General features: G+C 35.9%; 3 protein-coding genes across 3 annotated transcripts; 1 reads left to right on the top strand and 2 right to left on the bottom strand.

Moving 5' to 3' along the window:
* Positions 1-1,982: 1,982 nt before the first annotated feature.
* LOC113338696 lies at positions 1,983-3,625 on the bottom strand. The gene is made up of 3 exons (XM_026584067.1): positions 3,507-3,625; positions 2,749-2,835; positions 1,983-2,243 (listed from the first exon to the last, which is right to left on the bottom strand). Exons 1-3 carry the CDS (start codon positions 3,594-3,596, stop codon positions 2,007-2,009), a joined length of 414 nt encoding a protein of 137 aa, XP_026439852.1. The 5' UTR covers positions 3,597-3,625; the 3' UTR covers positions 1,983-2,006.
* Positions 3,626-12,791: 9,166 nt separating this feature from the next.
* LOC113338816 (mavicyanin-like) lies at positions 12,792-13,951 on the top strand. Its single transcript, XM_026584203.1, has 2 exons — positions 12,792-13,155; positions 13,349-13,951. The coding sequence occupies exons 1-2, from the start codon at positions 12,984-12,986 to the stop codon at positions 13,729-13,731; spliced, it is 555 nt and encodes a 184-aa protein (XP_026439988.1). The 5' UTR covers positions 12,792-12,983; the 3' UTR covers positions 13,732-13,951.
* Positions 13,952-14,167: 216 nt separating this feature from the next.
* LOC113338815 (scopoletin glucosyltransferase-like) lies at positions 14,168-15,926 on the bottom strand. The gene has a single exon (XM_026584202.1). The coding sequence runs from the start codon at positions 15,786-15,788 to the stop codon at positions 14,325-14,327; it is 1,464 nt and encodes a 487-aa protein (XP_026439987.1). The 5' UTR covers positions 15,789-15,926; the 3' UTR covers positions 14,168-14,324.
* Positions 15,927-16,808: the final 882 nt, after the last annotated feature.

Here is a 16,808-nt window from a genome sequence, read left to right as displayed (position 1 = left end):
GGCTACCATATACTCGTGGTATTTCTTGTGACCGGTTATACAAGTCACTAGGATTGGTTATACCAATTACTAAGACTGGTTAAGACAATTACAAGGATCGATTACACAATTCTTTTGTGATCGGTCACACCAATTACTAGGATCGGTCACACCAATTACAAATATAGATCATACCATCTCAGATAATTACTTAAGATCGGTTACACTAATAGTCATACCAAATCATAAGTCACGCATTATGATTAGTTATGCCAAGATACATAACAAGTTATGATCGTTTCTAGCAACTCACACATATTTGTAATCCAAAGATATGCAATGAATAACAATACAGATAAGCCTAGTGATTTGCCTTTCGATTCATAAAACAGGTTCATGAATGTGCTTCCTTTAAACAAATGTAAACATTGTTTCCTAGGATGAAATATTCACCTTTATCCATACAGATAATGACAATAACATTCATACGATTATGTCGATGTCATATCTACGAAGTTCAAAAGATAAGCGTTATACTTCGTAGTCTAATTCCTTAATACTATGATCATATGATCATGTCTAACTACTAAAGTAAAATATCATTCACGGCTAGGGCTGGTACCGTTTAAGTTATTTCTCTTATATTCAATCGGGCTCACAAATATCTATTTGCTGATTGCAGATTGAATTAAGAGATAGAGATATAAACTCTTTGATATACTTTTCTATAGATTGAGTCTGACTGTCTAGTTGATTCTCTTGAAAGTATATTGGAGATTGTCTATTCAGATTGCGAACGAAATATTGTGTGTGGTAGTTAGACCCCCGTTTTTTTACAGGTTTTTTAGGGTTTCCAAATGAGTGTTAGTTATCGAGTAATTTTCTATTACAAATGATAAACCATTTACCAAAAAATGAGACGGAAAAAGTGGTAGTTAGGACGTTGTATGAAGTTTTTGATAGAACAAACCTAAATGTAAACATATTTTCGAAATGTAACAATTCATAAGAAGAACAACCTTATTATTAAAAAAAATACCACAATCAGTTATAATTGATCATAATTACGGACAATTACCACCAGGTCCTTCGAGAAACATCATTATTCCACGAAAAATCTCTTTATTGGGAAAAGTAAGATCATAACAATTAGTTTTTGCATCGTGATCCAGTTGCACCTTTGATGTATCAAAGTTCAAATATTTACCACGATATTTAGATACTTTCATGTTGGACATGTAACATGTATATTTAGTATCAAAATCTGGTAAGTAGTCGTGTCCCATTGGCGGAGTGGATTCACCAAGATTTGCTCCTGCAACCCCTCCGTATCCAATCACAGATGCATTGTTTGCTAAATGAGTAAAGATTTCGTCATTGTTTAAAATGACGAAAATTAACATATTATTTAATGAGGAAGTAAAAGCAAATTATCCAGTTGCTATGTTGCTAAGAAAAACATTATTAAATTTCATATAGATCATGATTTCAAGGTTAATATCACTATTGTGTTTTAGATGCTGAGATTCTCTTATCAGATTATTATGGTATTATCAGAAACTATCTACCTTCGGTGAACATAGGAAGATAAAGTATTAGTAGAAAGTTTTGAAGATGACTTACAACCCATCCAAACTCTATAATATTTAATTCTTCAGCACGGCCATTCTGTATCCATATTTGAGTAGCGCTAAACTTGTTCAGATCAACTCTTGGATTTGTTACAGAAATTTTAGCACTACCTCCGTAGTATACTTTCTCGGCAAAAGGTTGAGATGCCACATACTAAAGAAAAAAGGTGACAACACAGTGAATTTCTTTTAATATAAATTATATGAGTTGAGAAACTTGTATTTGACATATTATAAAAACTTTATAAGCTCTGATTCATTTCACATATGAACAAAGAAGTCACTGATTTTATGTTATTTCCCATCATTGTGAGAAATTTAAGTTTTATATATGTTTTCGTTAAAATGACATTCTAAATAGTTTATGGCAGAAATATACATATAAATTTCAAATACTCATTGGAAGCATGATATGGTCTTAAACTGATAAAGACCAAAAAGATAATCAACACTTACATGGCGACGCTTTATCTGGTTAGAGAGATATTTTGCATTTACCAATTCTTCCTTTGTGGTTCTTCGGATGGGAACAGTCTCTGAGGGGCACCCTTCAAGTTTAGATCGCACAATACTAGAAACCGTATTAAAAATTGGTTCATCAATTTGTTCTCCTTGAATTACATTTGGTTTCATCTACATATCAATGTTGTTCAGACATACATCAACGTACCAAAATTACCTCACTTAACTGGAAACACTAAAGAATTATTTATTCACTAAATTTATTGAGACATCAAAATAAAAATAACCTTCTTTTCGGTTTAAGAAAAGTGATATATTTAGGAGATTGTTATTTAATTAGAATAGTTTTTTTTTTCTCTTGTTGGAATTCTTTTTAGCTTGTTTTTTTTTATTCTACCAAAAACATAAACAGAATATATAATCTTCGTTCTTTATTATTTTTTTGGAAACTTATATAAATACCTCTCAAAATATACCTCTTAAAATATACCCTTGTTAAATTTAAAAAATACTCATACCTTCTAAAAGTGGAAGCAACTAGTACAAGTTGTTTCCAGATGTGAACACATTAAAAACTAAATGAGACTATGTAAAGTAAACTAACACAAAAAATTACTAAATTATTCAATTATTTTTCCCCTTAATAGAATGACATATTTGAAAAAAATAAGATTACCTGGATCTTGTGATTTTTGAGCAGTGGATGATCAAAAGCCGGTTGTTTATAGATGTTTATGCAGTCATATGTGTGACCAGTTTTCGTCTATTATTATTCAACAGAACCACAAAAAACAAAATTGATAAATACACACGATAAATTATTAATGAATCTAATAGTAAGTTTTCTCTTGTCCAGGATATATAATTCCTATTTTATGACACAATTTCTAAAGATTAAGTTTAAACGTTTAATAAATATTTAGAGCATCTCCAATAGAGGGTGAAGTTATTTATTTTTCATGACACGTAGGATTTTACACCCCATTTTCCATAAATCCATCTCCAAGAATAGGTCCTACGAAAAAGGAAGGGTGTCAAAATAAATAAGAAGGTCTTATAGAAAGTCTTATATAGACCTTAAGAATGACCTCCATATTACCAATTTAACAACTTTTTTAATTATTATTTCCAAATAAATTTTCTAAACCAATTGGAAAAAACAAATCACTTTTATTCTTTATCCAAAAACTAGTCATAAAAATAAGACCCTGCACCATTGGAGATGGTACATAAGCAAAACATTATTATTTTTCCCATATATATAAAACTCCATAAATAAGGACCTAAATAAAAACTCCACGTAGGATTTTTAACACTCATTCTTGGAGATGCTCCAATTAAAGAAATGTATAAAAGTATAATAATTGATTGATACTTTAAAATATATCTAATTTTCTTCTTAGGAACAAAGTAAATTTTAGAATTATAAGTTACCTGGATAGATTTTATAGGAGGCTTATTTAAAATTTTGAGCTTTTTATCTAACTCCGTGTCTTCTTCCTTAGATGCTAGTTTATTAGTCATTCCTTCGGCTCCATGGTACTTCCCTAGGGTGAGATTTAGAAGTAGTAACACCACTGCCAAATCCAAAAGACTCTTAAGACTCATTCTCACAATTTTAAGGTAGTCCATCTCAGTGGATATGAAAGCCTTTATATATGCATATGAAAGATCATTTAATTCATATTTATTATTGAAACATCTACCATCTTAAATGTGTAATCTAGAGAGAGATTTTGAACATTGAGTATAGGTTACGATATATGATTAATCTAGAGAGAGATTTGGAACACTAAATATAGGATATTAAGACACCCCAATTTTACACGGTTACGAAATTATGCCGCGAAATCGTATCCAAATGGGAAAATTAGGCTCAGATTCAAAAAAAAAATATTTATTGTCATGCCCACAATTAATTTTAGATACGGTGACACCCAAAATTATTCGAAATTATTAAGAATCAATACATAACTCGTTATGCATATTATTTTTTCAGGCATAACTCGTTATGCAGCCTAATTTTTCAGGGGTATAATTGGCAACGCAACTTGGATATAACATATCTAAAAATCCGCGCCTTAAAATTTTACAAATTTTATATCGTTGGAAATCTTTTTAAGAGAGCTACACAACGAGTACAAAAAACAATATCAAAATTTTGTTTTTCACGAAAAATTCGGAGGTGATCATCATTTTAGGGAAAAATTTCGAAAACTTGATACATAACCATTATGCAGCCACCAAAAAAGATGCATAACAGATTCTGCAGATACATAACGAATTATGCAACCATTTTCTCGATTGCATAACAAATTATGCATCTGCATAACAAAGTAATGCATCTATAACAAGTTATGTAGCCATTGTTTTGGTTGATTTTAGTGCGTACATAAAAAAATTGATGCATAATGCATTATGCAACCATATTTTCGGATGCATAACAGGTTATGCATCAATTTTCTCGATGCATAAAAGATTGTGCAACAATTTTCTCGATGCATAAAAGATTGTGCAACAATTTTCTCGATGCATAACGCATTATGCAGCCATATTTTCGGATGCATAATGTGATCGTGAAGTTTTTTGGCTGTGGGTTTGACAATGGGAAAAATATTAAAAATGGGTGTGACAGTAATTTTCACTATCCGAATTGGTCATGTGTGTTAAGTCTGCTCCAAGCCCAAAATAATAAGTGAAAACTACAGACAGACCCATTCTACAAATTCTTCCCACTGTGAAGCCCACACTCAGAAATTCTCATACGCACACCCATTCTCTGTGATAAAATTATGCACGGGCCCATAATTTTGAGAAATTATGTTTTCGTTTTTCTTCTTTCCAAACTAACATATTTCACTCGATTCATCTCAGATCTCATCTTCTCTGTTCTTCTCTTGATCTACACAGCTTCATCACCATCATAATCTTCAACCTTTGTATCATCACATAGAAGATTGATCTTCAACCTTCTCTCGCACCACAAACACATGAACATCCGAATTTTCTGCATCACCATCACCATCGTGAGATTGATGGGGTTATACAGGAAATGAGCTCTATTGATTCGTCGTAGGGAGAGATTGATGAGGTTTGAGGTTTAAATACAAAATTAGGGTTCGTATGTGATGCTTGAATTCAAGAAGGAAAATGGGTTTGCTGTTACGGGTGTTAGAATTGGTTTTGATATGGTTTCGCTGTTGAAAGAGGAAATTCAAGCTGTTGATTTTTGAATCGAAGATGGGTTTTGCTTGAAATCGAAGTATGGAATTGCTAGACAGATATGAAAAAGGAATTGCTGTTGTTAGTGAAGATGAGATGAAGATTAAGAATCAGTGCTAGAAATGAATTAGGGTCTGATATTGAGACGATTTTTTAGCAGAGAAGAAAACCAATTGGAGAGTGGTGGTTTTCACCAAGATTTATGCTTTGAATATGGAGGCAGTGACGATTAGTGAAGGTGAGGCATTGATGATTAGTGAAGATGAGGCAGTGGTTTTCCTGTAATCGTGAACTGAGGTAAGCCATTACCGCTGCTGGTACAGGTTAATGTTTCTTTCCTGAAGCATTTTAAGTTTGTGCTTATGCTCTATTGTTCTTTAGGTGTAAATGATAAACTGAACAATGTGAATTGCTATTTGTGATGCTTTCTCTTAATTGTTATGTACTTCGTTGCTAATATTAATTGATTCAGTTGGCATAAACCATGTTATAATTGAGTTTAAAATATAATAGCTGTGTTCAGTAAGTTTAGTCGAGTCCGCATGTGGATTATCGGGGGTACTAACCCCTATTTAGAAAAAGTAAGCTTATAGAAGGGTCACCACCCACCACAAACTCCACTGGCACATTTCACTCCATTTGAATATTAGTTCTACAAGGATAGGATATTAACTGCTATATGTAAAGTGTTTCATGGTGCCTAAAAATCTTGCACTATTCTTCTGATCTAATCTACTATGGGACTGGTTGGATTAGCCAGATTATAGACCTTCGCCACTGTTTTTTGCGCAAGTTTATGAACTTATTTGCTATATCTGCCAAGTTCAGAAGTGATATGCCTTTAAAGTACCTAGCACACAATAGTGACTTCGTTGACAAGCTATACATTGCAATGTATCCATCGGGACCACGAATCATGGGATCATTCAACCTCTGCCTTTTCAGTCCATCATAACAGAAATGTGTTTTTTTCCGGATATCCATTCCTCATTAATGTCCTACAAAATGACTGGACATATTAACATTCTAAGTGTCAGTGTTAGAATGATTGACGCATACTCGTATAACTAGTGTATCATTTCCTGAAGGATTTCTTTTATTGTTCAGGTATCTATATATCAGATGGGGAATAGAACTGCCGGATATGGTTTTTATTGTTGGAGAATGTGGAGACACAGATTATGAAGGATTGCTTGGAGGAGTACACAAGACAATGGTATTAAATGGGGTTTGCATAAAAGCATAGACTCTGCTTCATTCCAACAACAATTACCCACGACTCGACTTTAGTTTTATTAACTACCTTGTTTATAGTTGGGTGCATGTCACTTGCACGTTACTTGTTTGGTGTGAATAGTGATGCATAACGGGTTATGCATCTACAAAAATTTGTTACATAACTTGTTATGCATTCCAAAAATTGAATGCATAACACGTTCTACAACTTTTTTTTTTGCATAACTTGTTATGCAGTCCAGAAAACGGTTACATAACACGTTATGCAGCTATTTTTTTCTTAGTATTGAAATCAACAAAAAATAAGGCTGCATAACTTGTCATTCAGTCGAGAAACTGTCTGCATAACATGTTATGCATTCGTGAAAATGGATGCATAACCTGTTATGCATCTACAAAATTTGTTGCATAACTTGTTATGCAGTCCAGAAAACCTGCATAACCTGTTATGCGTCCGAAAATATGGCTACATAATGCATTATGCATCGAGAAAATAGATGCATAACCTGATATGCATCCGTAAATATGGATGCATACTGCATTATGCATCAATTTTTTATATGTACGGCTAAAATCAACCAAAACAATGGTTACATAACTTGTTATAGATGCATAACTTTGTTATGCAGATACATAACTTGTTATGCAGTCGAAAAAATGGTTGCATAATTCGTTATGCGTCTGCAGAATGTGTTATGCATCGTTTTTGGTGACTGCATAATGGTTAAGTATCAAGTATTCAAAAAAATTCCCTAAAATGAGGATCACCTTCGATTTTTTCGTTAAAAACAAAAAATTGATATTCTTATTTGTACTCGTTGCGTAACTCTTTTAAAAAGATTTTCAACGATATAAATTTGTAAAATTCTAAGGCGCGTATTTTTAGATATGTTATGTCCAAATTGCGCTGCCAATTATACCCCTGAAAAAGATAGTATGCATAACGAGTTATGCCTGAAAAGATAGTATGCATAACCAGTTATGTATTGATTCATATAATAATTTCATATAATTATGGGTGTCACGTTATACAAAATTAATTGTGGACCTGAGAACGAGAATATTATTTTTTTTGGATCTCCACCTAATTTCTCCAAATAATAATACCGGGAGAACCAAACATAGTCCACTAATTAGCCTATGCTAGAGGGCCGTCTTCAAGCCATAGAACTAAGCTAGCCTAGTGACGCACTTTGGTTCCCATCTTTACTGAATGTGTCAACTTTGGCATAAGGTACCACATGTTATTCACAATCTCTGGAATGCATCCTGTCAGATATTCGTAGGCATTGAATGTGGCTAATGGCAGAAGAAACATGCAAAATAAAGAAACATGATTCCGTCCTACCAACAACAATAAAAATATCTAACACATATCCGTACTACGTAGTACTATTTTCTCATGTATGAATTAAAAGATTGAAAAGAAAAGCAACAATTGATTCACAAATAAAACTTCTCCACATTAAAATAAAAATAAATCCTAGACCTAATACTACTGGCGAATCATCGCCATCCAAATTATTTTCCCAACCTTAGTTTTTTGAGCAACTTGTCCTTCTGCTCTGGCTTGAGATAACAAAACCCTCCAACACAAACAGCGGCTACTGAAACTGCTAGAACTATTTTCCACTCAAATACTGTTGTATTAGCAGCTTTCACTTGTAATCAAGTAGTCACACCTTCAGCTTTGCCTTCTAACGCGGTAGTTGCATCACCAGCAGCTTTTCCTTCTAACGCAGCAGTTAACCCAGCATCTTGTCCTTTTGACGAAGTAGTAGCTTCTCCAAATTTGCTGGCTACAGTAGTCTTCCCTTGCGCGATCTAATCACCAACCTTAGTCATCTTCTTCTCCTCAAGAAACTCAATTTTTACAGCTTCCGACACTATACCTCAATGAAAGTTAGACGGGGGAATAAAAAGTAGAAAGGTTTTGGAAAATTTGCCAGAATGTCCCAATTTGAGAGCCATGGTTGCTGAAATGCCCCGGATTTTAAAAAAAAAAAGTTAACATGCCCCAATCCGTTAACTTTTCCATCCAAGATAGTTAAGTAGTGAATTTGGTACACATGTGACTTTACACATATGAGAAAAAGACGATGATAACCCTTCAGGGTTTCAGGTTTCTAAGGTTTAGGGTTCAGGGGTGGTGCTGGTGGTGGTGGCGGAGGCGGCCGTGGCGGTAGTGGTTAAGGGTTAGGGTTTTAGGGTTCAGTGTTTAGTGTTCGGGTTTAGGGTTCAAGGGTGGTGGTGGTGGTGGAGGCGTAGGTGATTATCAGCCGAACCTTGAGTATGCCTCAAAACATTTTGATCTGCTACAAAATAGGTTTTTTCCAAAGTTATAATATGCTACAAAGCTGCTCATTGTGGGTATTTTTGAGTGGAAGGCCCAAATGGTGACCTTTTCTTCGTAAAAATGTCAACAAGATCTCTCTCACGAACAAACCATTGCCGTATGCGAAATCCACCATAATGATAAGCCAAGCGAAAAAAAAGACCATACACTTGGTATTTTATGCTAAAAAAGCGCAGTTATGCATGTTACATTAATATCATCTTAAATGATCTGTATTTTTATGTTGATGTTTTTTTATGGAGTCTCAACTCTTCCAGCAAAGAAGTGAATTCAGCATTAGACGACCCACCCTCTTCTATAGCTTTCCGAGCCAACTCACCTAGTTCTTTGGCTTTACTTTTCATTACCTTTGCTTCTTCTCCATCACCCATCAGCCGATTGATTGCCTTCTCTATCTCATCCTTCTTTGTGGATGCATCTTCTGTTTCGAAACATTAGTTCCATTTTTGCGTGCCAACTCGAATCCCCGTCTTTAGCACCTGAGTAACAAGATTCTCATTGTGTAATTGCTCTGCAAACAGAGGCCATGTGATCATGGGAACCCCTGCAGTCACACCTTCGAGTGTTGAGTTCCAGTCACAATGAGCCATAAACCCCCCGATAGATGGTTGACCAAGGATAAGTACTTGCGGTGCCCATTCTCTAATTATCAAACCCTTTCCTTTCATATTCTCTTCGAAACATTCGGGTAAAAAACTCTTTTCGTCGCTGTTCTGAGTTGTTCTTATGACCCAAAAAATACTTGTTTTCATCACACTAAGCCTTCCTTCACCACGTCTCCTTTCTTCCCCATCCTTCCGGTTGAATTCAAGCTGTCTTTCATCTTCTCTTCTCCTCTCGTTTTCCTCATGCTTCTTCTCTTCTTCATATCTTCGCCTTTGATCTTCCCAGCTTGGTATTTCCAATGCTCTTCTTAATCTTCTCTCTTCACTGTTTTCTCTTCGTCGCTTCCTTCTTCGCTCTCCTCCATCGTCCTCACGAGTGTATCTCCTTCGTCGTAACTCTTCTTCGCATGATAATATCACGTTTATTTCGGAATCCGTGATGTCAACTGCCGCTTCTTCGCTCAGTTGACGATTATGCAGCATTAACCTGGTATTTTGCCTCGTCAATCGGGCATGCTGCTCCGCTGGATCCCTATCTCGTTCCTTTTCAAGACGGTGCGTTTCCCTCAACTGGTCCAACGTCATGTCTTCTTCACCGATATTCTCCTACAATTCCTCACGAGTCGTTTCTTCTTATGCAATGGTGTCCGTGTCAGAAGTGTGTACAGAACCCTCTCGGAAACGATCTTTGTTGGCCTTCTCAGTATGCCGCTGGTTCACGTGTTTCCTTTCCCTGCAGCTGAAGTTTCTCCTTTTTCCATTCTTCCTCCTCTTTTGGCCTCCAATCTTTTACTTCTCCTCATCGCTATCATGTGTGCTGCCCGATCTGGTGTTCTAGTCATCGACTTATCCTAATTTCAATATTGGTCTTTCTCTAAAACTTAATCTTAAAAGGGATGTTTGCTAAAATCTCTTACTCGTACAACTTTAGCTAAGATGTCTCTCCAAGATCTATTACTCCTAAAACTATAGCTTCTCTCCACTCCTTAGATGAGAATGAATCCCCAATCTAAGTTCCTTGTTTCTGGACGCCAAAAGTGTAACTACTGGAAACCCATTAGCACACCCCAAGTAATAGTAACCAAGATCTAAGACATCTTAAGTAAAGTAAACACCGAAAATTCTTATTGATGAATCATTCAAAGTAACAAAGATGCAAGTTCTTGAATACAAGGAAACCCTAATCTCTCCCCTCGGTTAAGCTCTTCCACTCTCCAAAATCCGATCCCTTATACATTGCCCAATGACCTCTATTTATAGGCCATCTAACCTTAATGGAACACAGCTCATTTTATCTCGTCGCGTTCTCGCAGTAATGCTTTACATTTCGCCTAGACCGTTTTCCATAAAGTTTTTCCCCTTCTTTCGCTTACTTCACATGGGCTTGTCGGGACACCTGTCTCTTTCTTGCTCCATAATTTATCTATCTCGTGGATTGTCTTTTCAGCTAAGTAATCTTACTTCGTCCCTTATGACTTCGTCCTTGATATCTTGTTGGATACTTCAACTTGGTGCGAGTTTCCTCGCTTCCGCACTCACTTTCTTTGTACTTCGCAGGGGCGATCGTCAGCGAGATAATTCTGACATTTGAATTGACAAGTTTCTGAATGGGATCTTTTAGTGAAATTTTCTATCCCTATTTCTTTTCTTTATGTCCGACACGTGGCGAACCTATTTCGTGTACCTATAATGGGTTTTCTCATGTAACGAGATTATGATCAAAATGATTCTAAAAAAAAGCATTATTCTGGCGTGCAGTTGGCACACATGTAGACTCTTTGCTCGCCTGACTCAAACATGTACATGATGTACACCACTCAGAATTTTAGGAACCGTATGGGAGAACAAATTTGTTTTCATTCACTAAATCAACAACTGCTTTCATGAGTCCATCATAACCAGAGTACAACCACGGTTTTTTCCTCCAATATTTCTCTTTGCAAACAATTCTATTAATAATTTATCAAATTCAATTTCCTCCGACTTCTTATGTTGACCATTCAGTAATTACTGGTCCTTGTTTCGGAGCTATGAGCGAAATTTGTATTTGGTCTAGACTCTAGAGATATTGTTTGGGAAGGAAATGAAGTAATAGCATTTATCTCCACTGTAATTTATAGCTAAGTTTAAGTTCACACCTCGTGAAACCATAAGAACTCCACTACTTGAATAACTTGACATGAACATCTGGTGCACCCAAACTAAATAATTGTATTTGTATATACAAATTGCATTTTTCTTTAATATATTTTTATTTTGTGTGAATGTTTTCCAATTTTAACGAAAATCAAAAACTATACTATCACAAATTCATATGGCATATCATTTTGTAAATGGAAAAGATAAAAAAATATTAGTACTTACATTTTACAAGTTACTATTCTGCTTTAAGTTTAGCCATTCGATGTACCGGTCGTACGGCATTCCATCTGCTACCCCTAAACCGATGTTGGAAACGAACAGACTGAAAAGACTTGGGACGATTCTTTTACAGCAGTATTTTGTAAGGTAGATTTGACCATCAACAACCGAGGAGTTTCTGGTCCGTGTATTAAATGTTGGATACAAATTTCACATTCATGCACAATATTTGAGACATACTTCAGGCACGGTAGCATTCGTAGGTACTAGTATTTTGACTGCCAAAGAATTTGCACCGCACAAGTAAATATCTGGTTGCATAATTTCTTTCTGACCAATTCATCCATCTAAGAATCAAATGACATCACAAAACTTTGATTTACTTGTCAAAAACGATTGAAAATAAATATCGATATCATCGATAATTAATTCTTGAGTTGAATTATTGTGGGCATTAGCTGTACTCAACAACAACAAATGCTATCACGTGAAGTAATTCTTTATCAGGCTAAAGGTTTAACAATAAAAGGCACCGGCAACAAAAACCCAAAAATGGTAGAAGCCATGAACAAACCGACCTACTCCCACGTTCGAGTATTAATTTGAACCTTGAGTGATCATGCAAAAATATCTATTTCGAAGTTTCCTAACATCTTACGGTGCAGTGGCTATCAAAATCAAATTCTATATCTACCAAAAAAATTAATTGCCATTTGATGAAAAATGAAACAAACAAGAAATGGGTACATATTAACATCAATGAAGAATCTCTCAAGGAAATAATTCAAACTTGGAAAGTAGTAATTTCTTGGACATGTGAACGATTTTAATCACATTAATTCAGTAATTAATTTCTTTTCTCTCAAAAATTTTCAAATTCATGGTCTTTCTTTCTACGCACTTCCTCAAAGTCTATATAAGGAGAGGGTACCAAGAACTGAACTTCCCACAACCCATTAGCTCTTAGCATTTGCTTTACAACCTATTTGTCAGAAAAATCTCCCAATTCCTTCCGTCTCTTCTTCTACAATTCTATTGCTTTCTCTCTTTATAAACAATACTAGTCTTCTGTTCTTGTTCTTAGTTTGTTTCTTGAATCACATACTAGTAATTTATCACTAAAGATTAGTCATGGGTCTCGTTCAAAGAGTTGTGTTTTGCATGGTTTTGGCTGTTTTATGTGTTGCTTCTTCAATGGCTGAAGTTTACAAGATTGGTGATGACAATGGATGGACAGCTCAAAACATGCCTGATTACAAAAAATGGTCTGCTTCCAAGACCTTCAAAATCGGTGATTCTATCGGTACGTATTTTTCTCTCTATTTCTTTGATTCTTTACTGATGGTTTCAAAAGGCTTCTTTAAGTCATTAATATTTGGTTGAAGATTTTTCCTTGTTAATGCCTAAACATAATTTTTGATGATTTTTCTATAAATGTTTTATATGAAGTTTCTAATCTTTAGTTTTTTTCTTTCTTTTCTGTTGTATTTGTATAGTTTTTGAGTACTCGCCAAAGGATAACAATGTGGTTCAAGTGATGAGTTATGATGACTACAAGAAATGCAACGGTTCATCACCATTGAAAACCTTCACCTCTGGCAAAGATACAATTCCAATTAAGCACAAGGAACACCTTTTCTTCATTTCTGGATTTCCTGACAACTGTAAAAAGGGACAGAAGGTTGATATTAGAGTTCTTGATACCTCTGTAGCTCCAACTCCACCTTCAGCACAAGGACCTTCTTCTTCCGCTCCTGCACCTTCACCATCAGTCAGTGTTCCAGCTCCTTCACCAAACAGTGCTATGTCTATTTCTAAGGGTATTACTAGACAGTTCGGGTTTGTTATTCTTGCAGTAGTAGCTGCTGTTGCTTACTAGGTTGGTTTGCTTTAAAATTGTTTTTCAATGGAATTATTGGTTAGTATGGAGATTGTTTTTACGGATTTTACGTTCTAGTGTCTAGTGTTTCTACTGATTTTACTTTTTACGGATGTTAGCATGTGCAAGCAAGTGGATCAATTTTATGGATGCTATTATGATTATTTGAAGAAATGCTAAATTCCATAGAATTTTATTTAATTATGCCACTGAAGCTAAATTCCTGATGTTACTACTTAAAAGTATAAGCTTATCAGTTCATCCCTGTGTTCATAAGTACGTGTATGCATGCTTGGAAAAAATCCAGCCACAGGAGTCATAGAAAATGACTTAAGCAAAGTGGTGCACATTCCAAAGTTAAAATCTGTGTATTTGAGTGGAAGGCCCAAATGGTGACCTTTTCTTCATAAAAATGTCAACAAGATCTCTCTCATGAACAAACCATTGTCATATGTGAAATCCACCATCATGAATGATAAACCATGAGAAGAAAAAGCTTACATGAAGTTCAAATAGTTGTAGATACACTTGGTATATTATGCTGGAAAACCATAGTTATGTTACATCAATATCATCTTAAATGATCTGTACTTTTATATTGTTGGTTTTTTATAGAGTCTCAGCTCTTCCAGTAAAGAAGTAAATTCGGCGTTAGACGACCCACCTTCTTCTATAGCTTTCCTAGCCAATTCACCTAGTTCTTTGGCTTTACTTCTCATTTCCTTTGCTTCTTCTCCATCACCCATCAGCCGATTGATTGCCTTCTCTATCTCATCCTTCTTTGTGGATACATCTTCTGTTTCGAACCATTGGTTCCATTTCTGCGTGCCAACTCGAATCCCGGTCTTCAGCACCTGAGTAACAAGATTCTCATTGTGTAATTGCTCTGCAAACAGAGGCCATGTGATCATGGGAACCCCTGCAGTCACACCTTCAAGTGTAGAGTTCCAGCCGCAATGAGTCATGAACCCCCCGATGGATGGATGACCAAGGATAAGTACTTGTGGTGCCCATTCCCTAATAATCAGACCTTTTCCTTTCATATTCTCTTCGAAACATTCGGGTAAAAAGCTCTTTTCGTCACTGTTCTGAGTTGTTCTTATAACCCAAACAAATGAGAAGTTTTGATCTTCAAGAGCCATTACAATTTCTGACAATTGTGCATTATTCATTCTAGAAGTGCTCCCGAAACAAATGTAAAGAACTGAATTGGGTTCCTTGGAGTCAAGCCAGTTCAAAACATAATGTTCATCGATGGCGGATTCCTTTCCTCGTTGAGTTTTATCTATGGTGTTCTTATTTCGAAGCGACACCGGGCCTATTTGCCATGCTCTTCTTCCCATAACGTTCCTGTAATAATCGGCATAACCTGGCTCCAACTCATAAAAGCTGTTTACTAACACTCCATAGCTCTTAGCTTCTGAATCTTTTATTTTTTCAACCATTTCAATGAACGGGGTGTCAACCTTATAATGATCAGGCACTTGTGACTTAGTCATCTCAATCTTGTCAGGAAGACCTGGCACCACAAAGGTTGCTGTATCAGACGCGATATCTTCAAATGGCTTATGGCACTCTAGGCTATGCTCAACGCACTGCCAAAATACATTTGTTCCATGAAAGACAAAGCGAGGGATGCCAAATTTGGCCGCGCTCTCAGTTGCCCAATGTAATGTAAAATCAGCGACAAGGAAATCTGGTTGGTAATCTTCGAAGAGCCGCTCCAATGGTTGTTGGAGCATGTTGAGAGCCTTGAAGAACGCGTGAATCGTATCAAGTCCATCCAAGTCATTCATATTTTCGCAGCCTTCGGGCAAACCAGCTTCTTCCGTAGGAAATTGAAGTATTTGAATATTTATATCGAGACTTAATAATCTATCTCTTGCTGTAGCACTTGAGAAGGTGGAAGCGTTCGCTGGAGTAGTGATTATGGTAGCCTTAACACCTCGGGAAGCAAATATTCTTGCAATGTCAAACATTGGAATCATGTGCCCATAAGCCATGAGTGGAAAAAAGAAACCATGCAGTTGACGGTGTTGCGGATCCTCTGAACCCATTTTAGGACCCTAGAATTTGTTTTAAGGTATCAACTATGAAATGATTGAAGGTTGAGTATGTGGGAGTGCAAAATTTCCAATTGAGAAATATGTGAACTTCTTTTTTGTTTTTCTTTCCCTAAGTTATAATTTCAGCAATACATACTTATAATGTTAGACTGGATACAAAGAGAAATGGGATAAGATGTTTCTAAACCACCAAAACATAATGTGAGCATGTGGACAGTACTGTCTGATCTTTTGTATACTCCTCTGCTCGGAATCACGCATCTTTAGAATATAGACAAACATGGTGAAGCAATCTCTTACGTCATATTTCGAAGTTGTGCGATTCAGCTAGTACACACTTCTTAGTTACGTGTTCCTAACGTAATTCTGGAGAAAAACATAGAAGAAATGATGATAACAGAGGAAGCAGTGATAGTAGGAGGTGGTATTGCGGGTTTAGCAACAGCATTAGCAATTTAGAACTAAAGAGAGTTGGAGTTAAATGTCTAGTGCTGAGATCGCGTGTGGCTTTCAGATGGACCTAGGTCAATACATAGGAAAGCCTAATTGAGGCTTTAGCTGAAGAACTACCGGCAGATGCAAGACCAGTTGGTGTGATGGATTGTTGGGATGGGAAGAATAACAAAGAAAACAAGTTATGACCCAGCCTGGGGATGTAGCTCAGATGGTAGAGTGCTCGCTTAGCATGCGAGAGGTATGGGGATCGATGCCCCCACTTCTCCATATTTTTTCTTTTTTCTTTCCTTTGCTTTTTCTGATTATAACCATTTGTTGCCGGTCGAGTCAGACCATTCATCCTATGTCCCTTTCTGAATCAGCAAAACATAAACACGTCTTGAATATCTCTACCAAACTGCCATGTAAAAGCCAACCACAACATATTAAACCCTCCACGAAACCTCCTTTTCTTGCACAGCAATAAGTTTTTTTTTATTTTTTCTGTTTTTCTGTTTTTTTGCTTTTTCTGATTAGAACCATTTGATGTCGGTTGAGTCAGACCATATCATATTA

Source organism: Papaver somniferum, unplaced genomic scaffold (assembly GCF_003573695.1).
Source record: "Papaver somniferum cultivar HN1 unplaced genomic scaffold, ASM357369v1 unplaced-scaffold_19, whole genome shotgun sequence".
Taxonomy (NCBI): domain Eukaryota; kingdom Viridiplantae; phylum Streptophyta; class Magnoliopsida; order Ranunculales; family Papaveraceae; genus Papaver; species Papaver somniferum.
This window is presented reverse-complemented; position numbering and strand designations above follow the sequence as displayed.

Bases quoted from the DNA above. Each gene is read 5' to 3' on its own strand.
- LOC113338696 (XM_026584067.1), bottom strand. From the start codon at position 3,596: ATGACTAATAAACTAGCATCTAAGGAAGAAGACACGGAGTTAGATAAA. The intron at 2,836-3,506 runs GTAACTTATAAT...GAATAATAATAG, and splicing joins CTCCTATAAAATCTATCCAG to ACGAAAACTGGTCACACATA. The intron at 2,244-2,748 runs GTAATCTTATTT...ATTGATATGTAG, and splicing joins TCAAAAATCACAAGATCCAG to ATGAAACCAAATGTAATTCA.
- LOC113338816 (XM_026584203.1), top strand. From the start codon at position 12,984: ATGGGTCTCGTTCAAAGAGTTGTGTTTTGCATGGTTTTGGCTGTTTTA. The intron at 13,156-13,348 runs GTACGTATTTTT...GTATTTGTATAG, and splicing joins CAAAATCGGTGATTCTATCG to TTTTTGAGTACTCGCCAAAG.
- LOC113338815 (XM_026584202.1), bottom strand. From the start codon at position 15,788: ATGGGTTCAGAGGATCCGCAACACCGTCAACTGCATGGTTTCTTTTTT.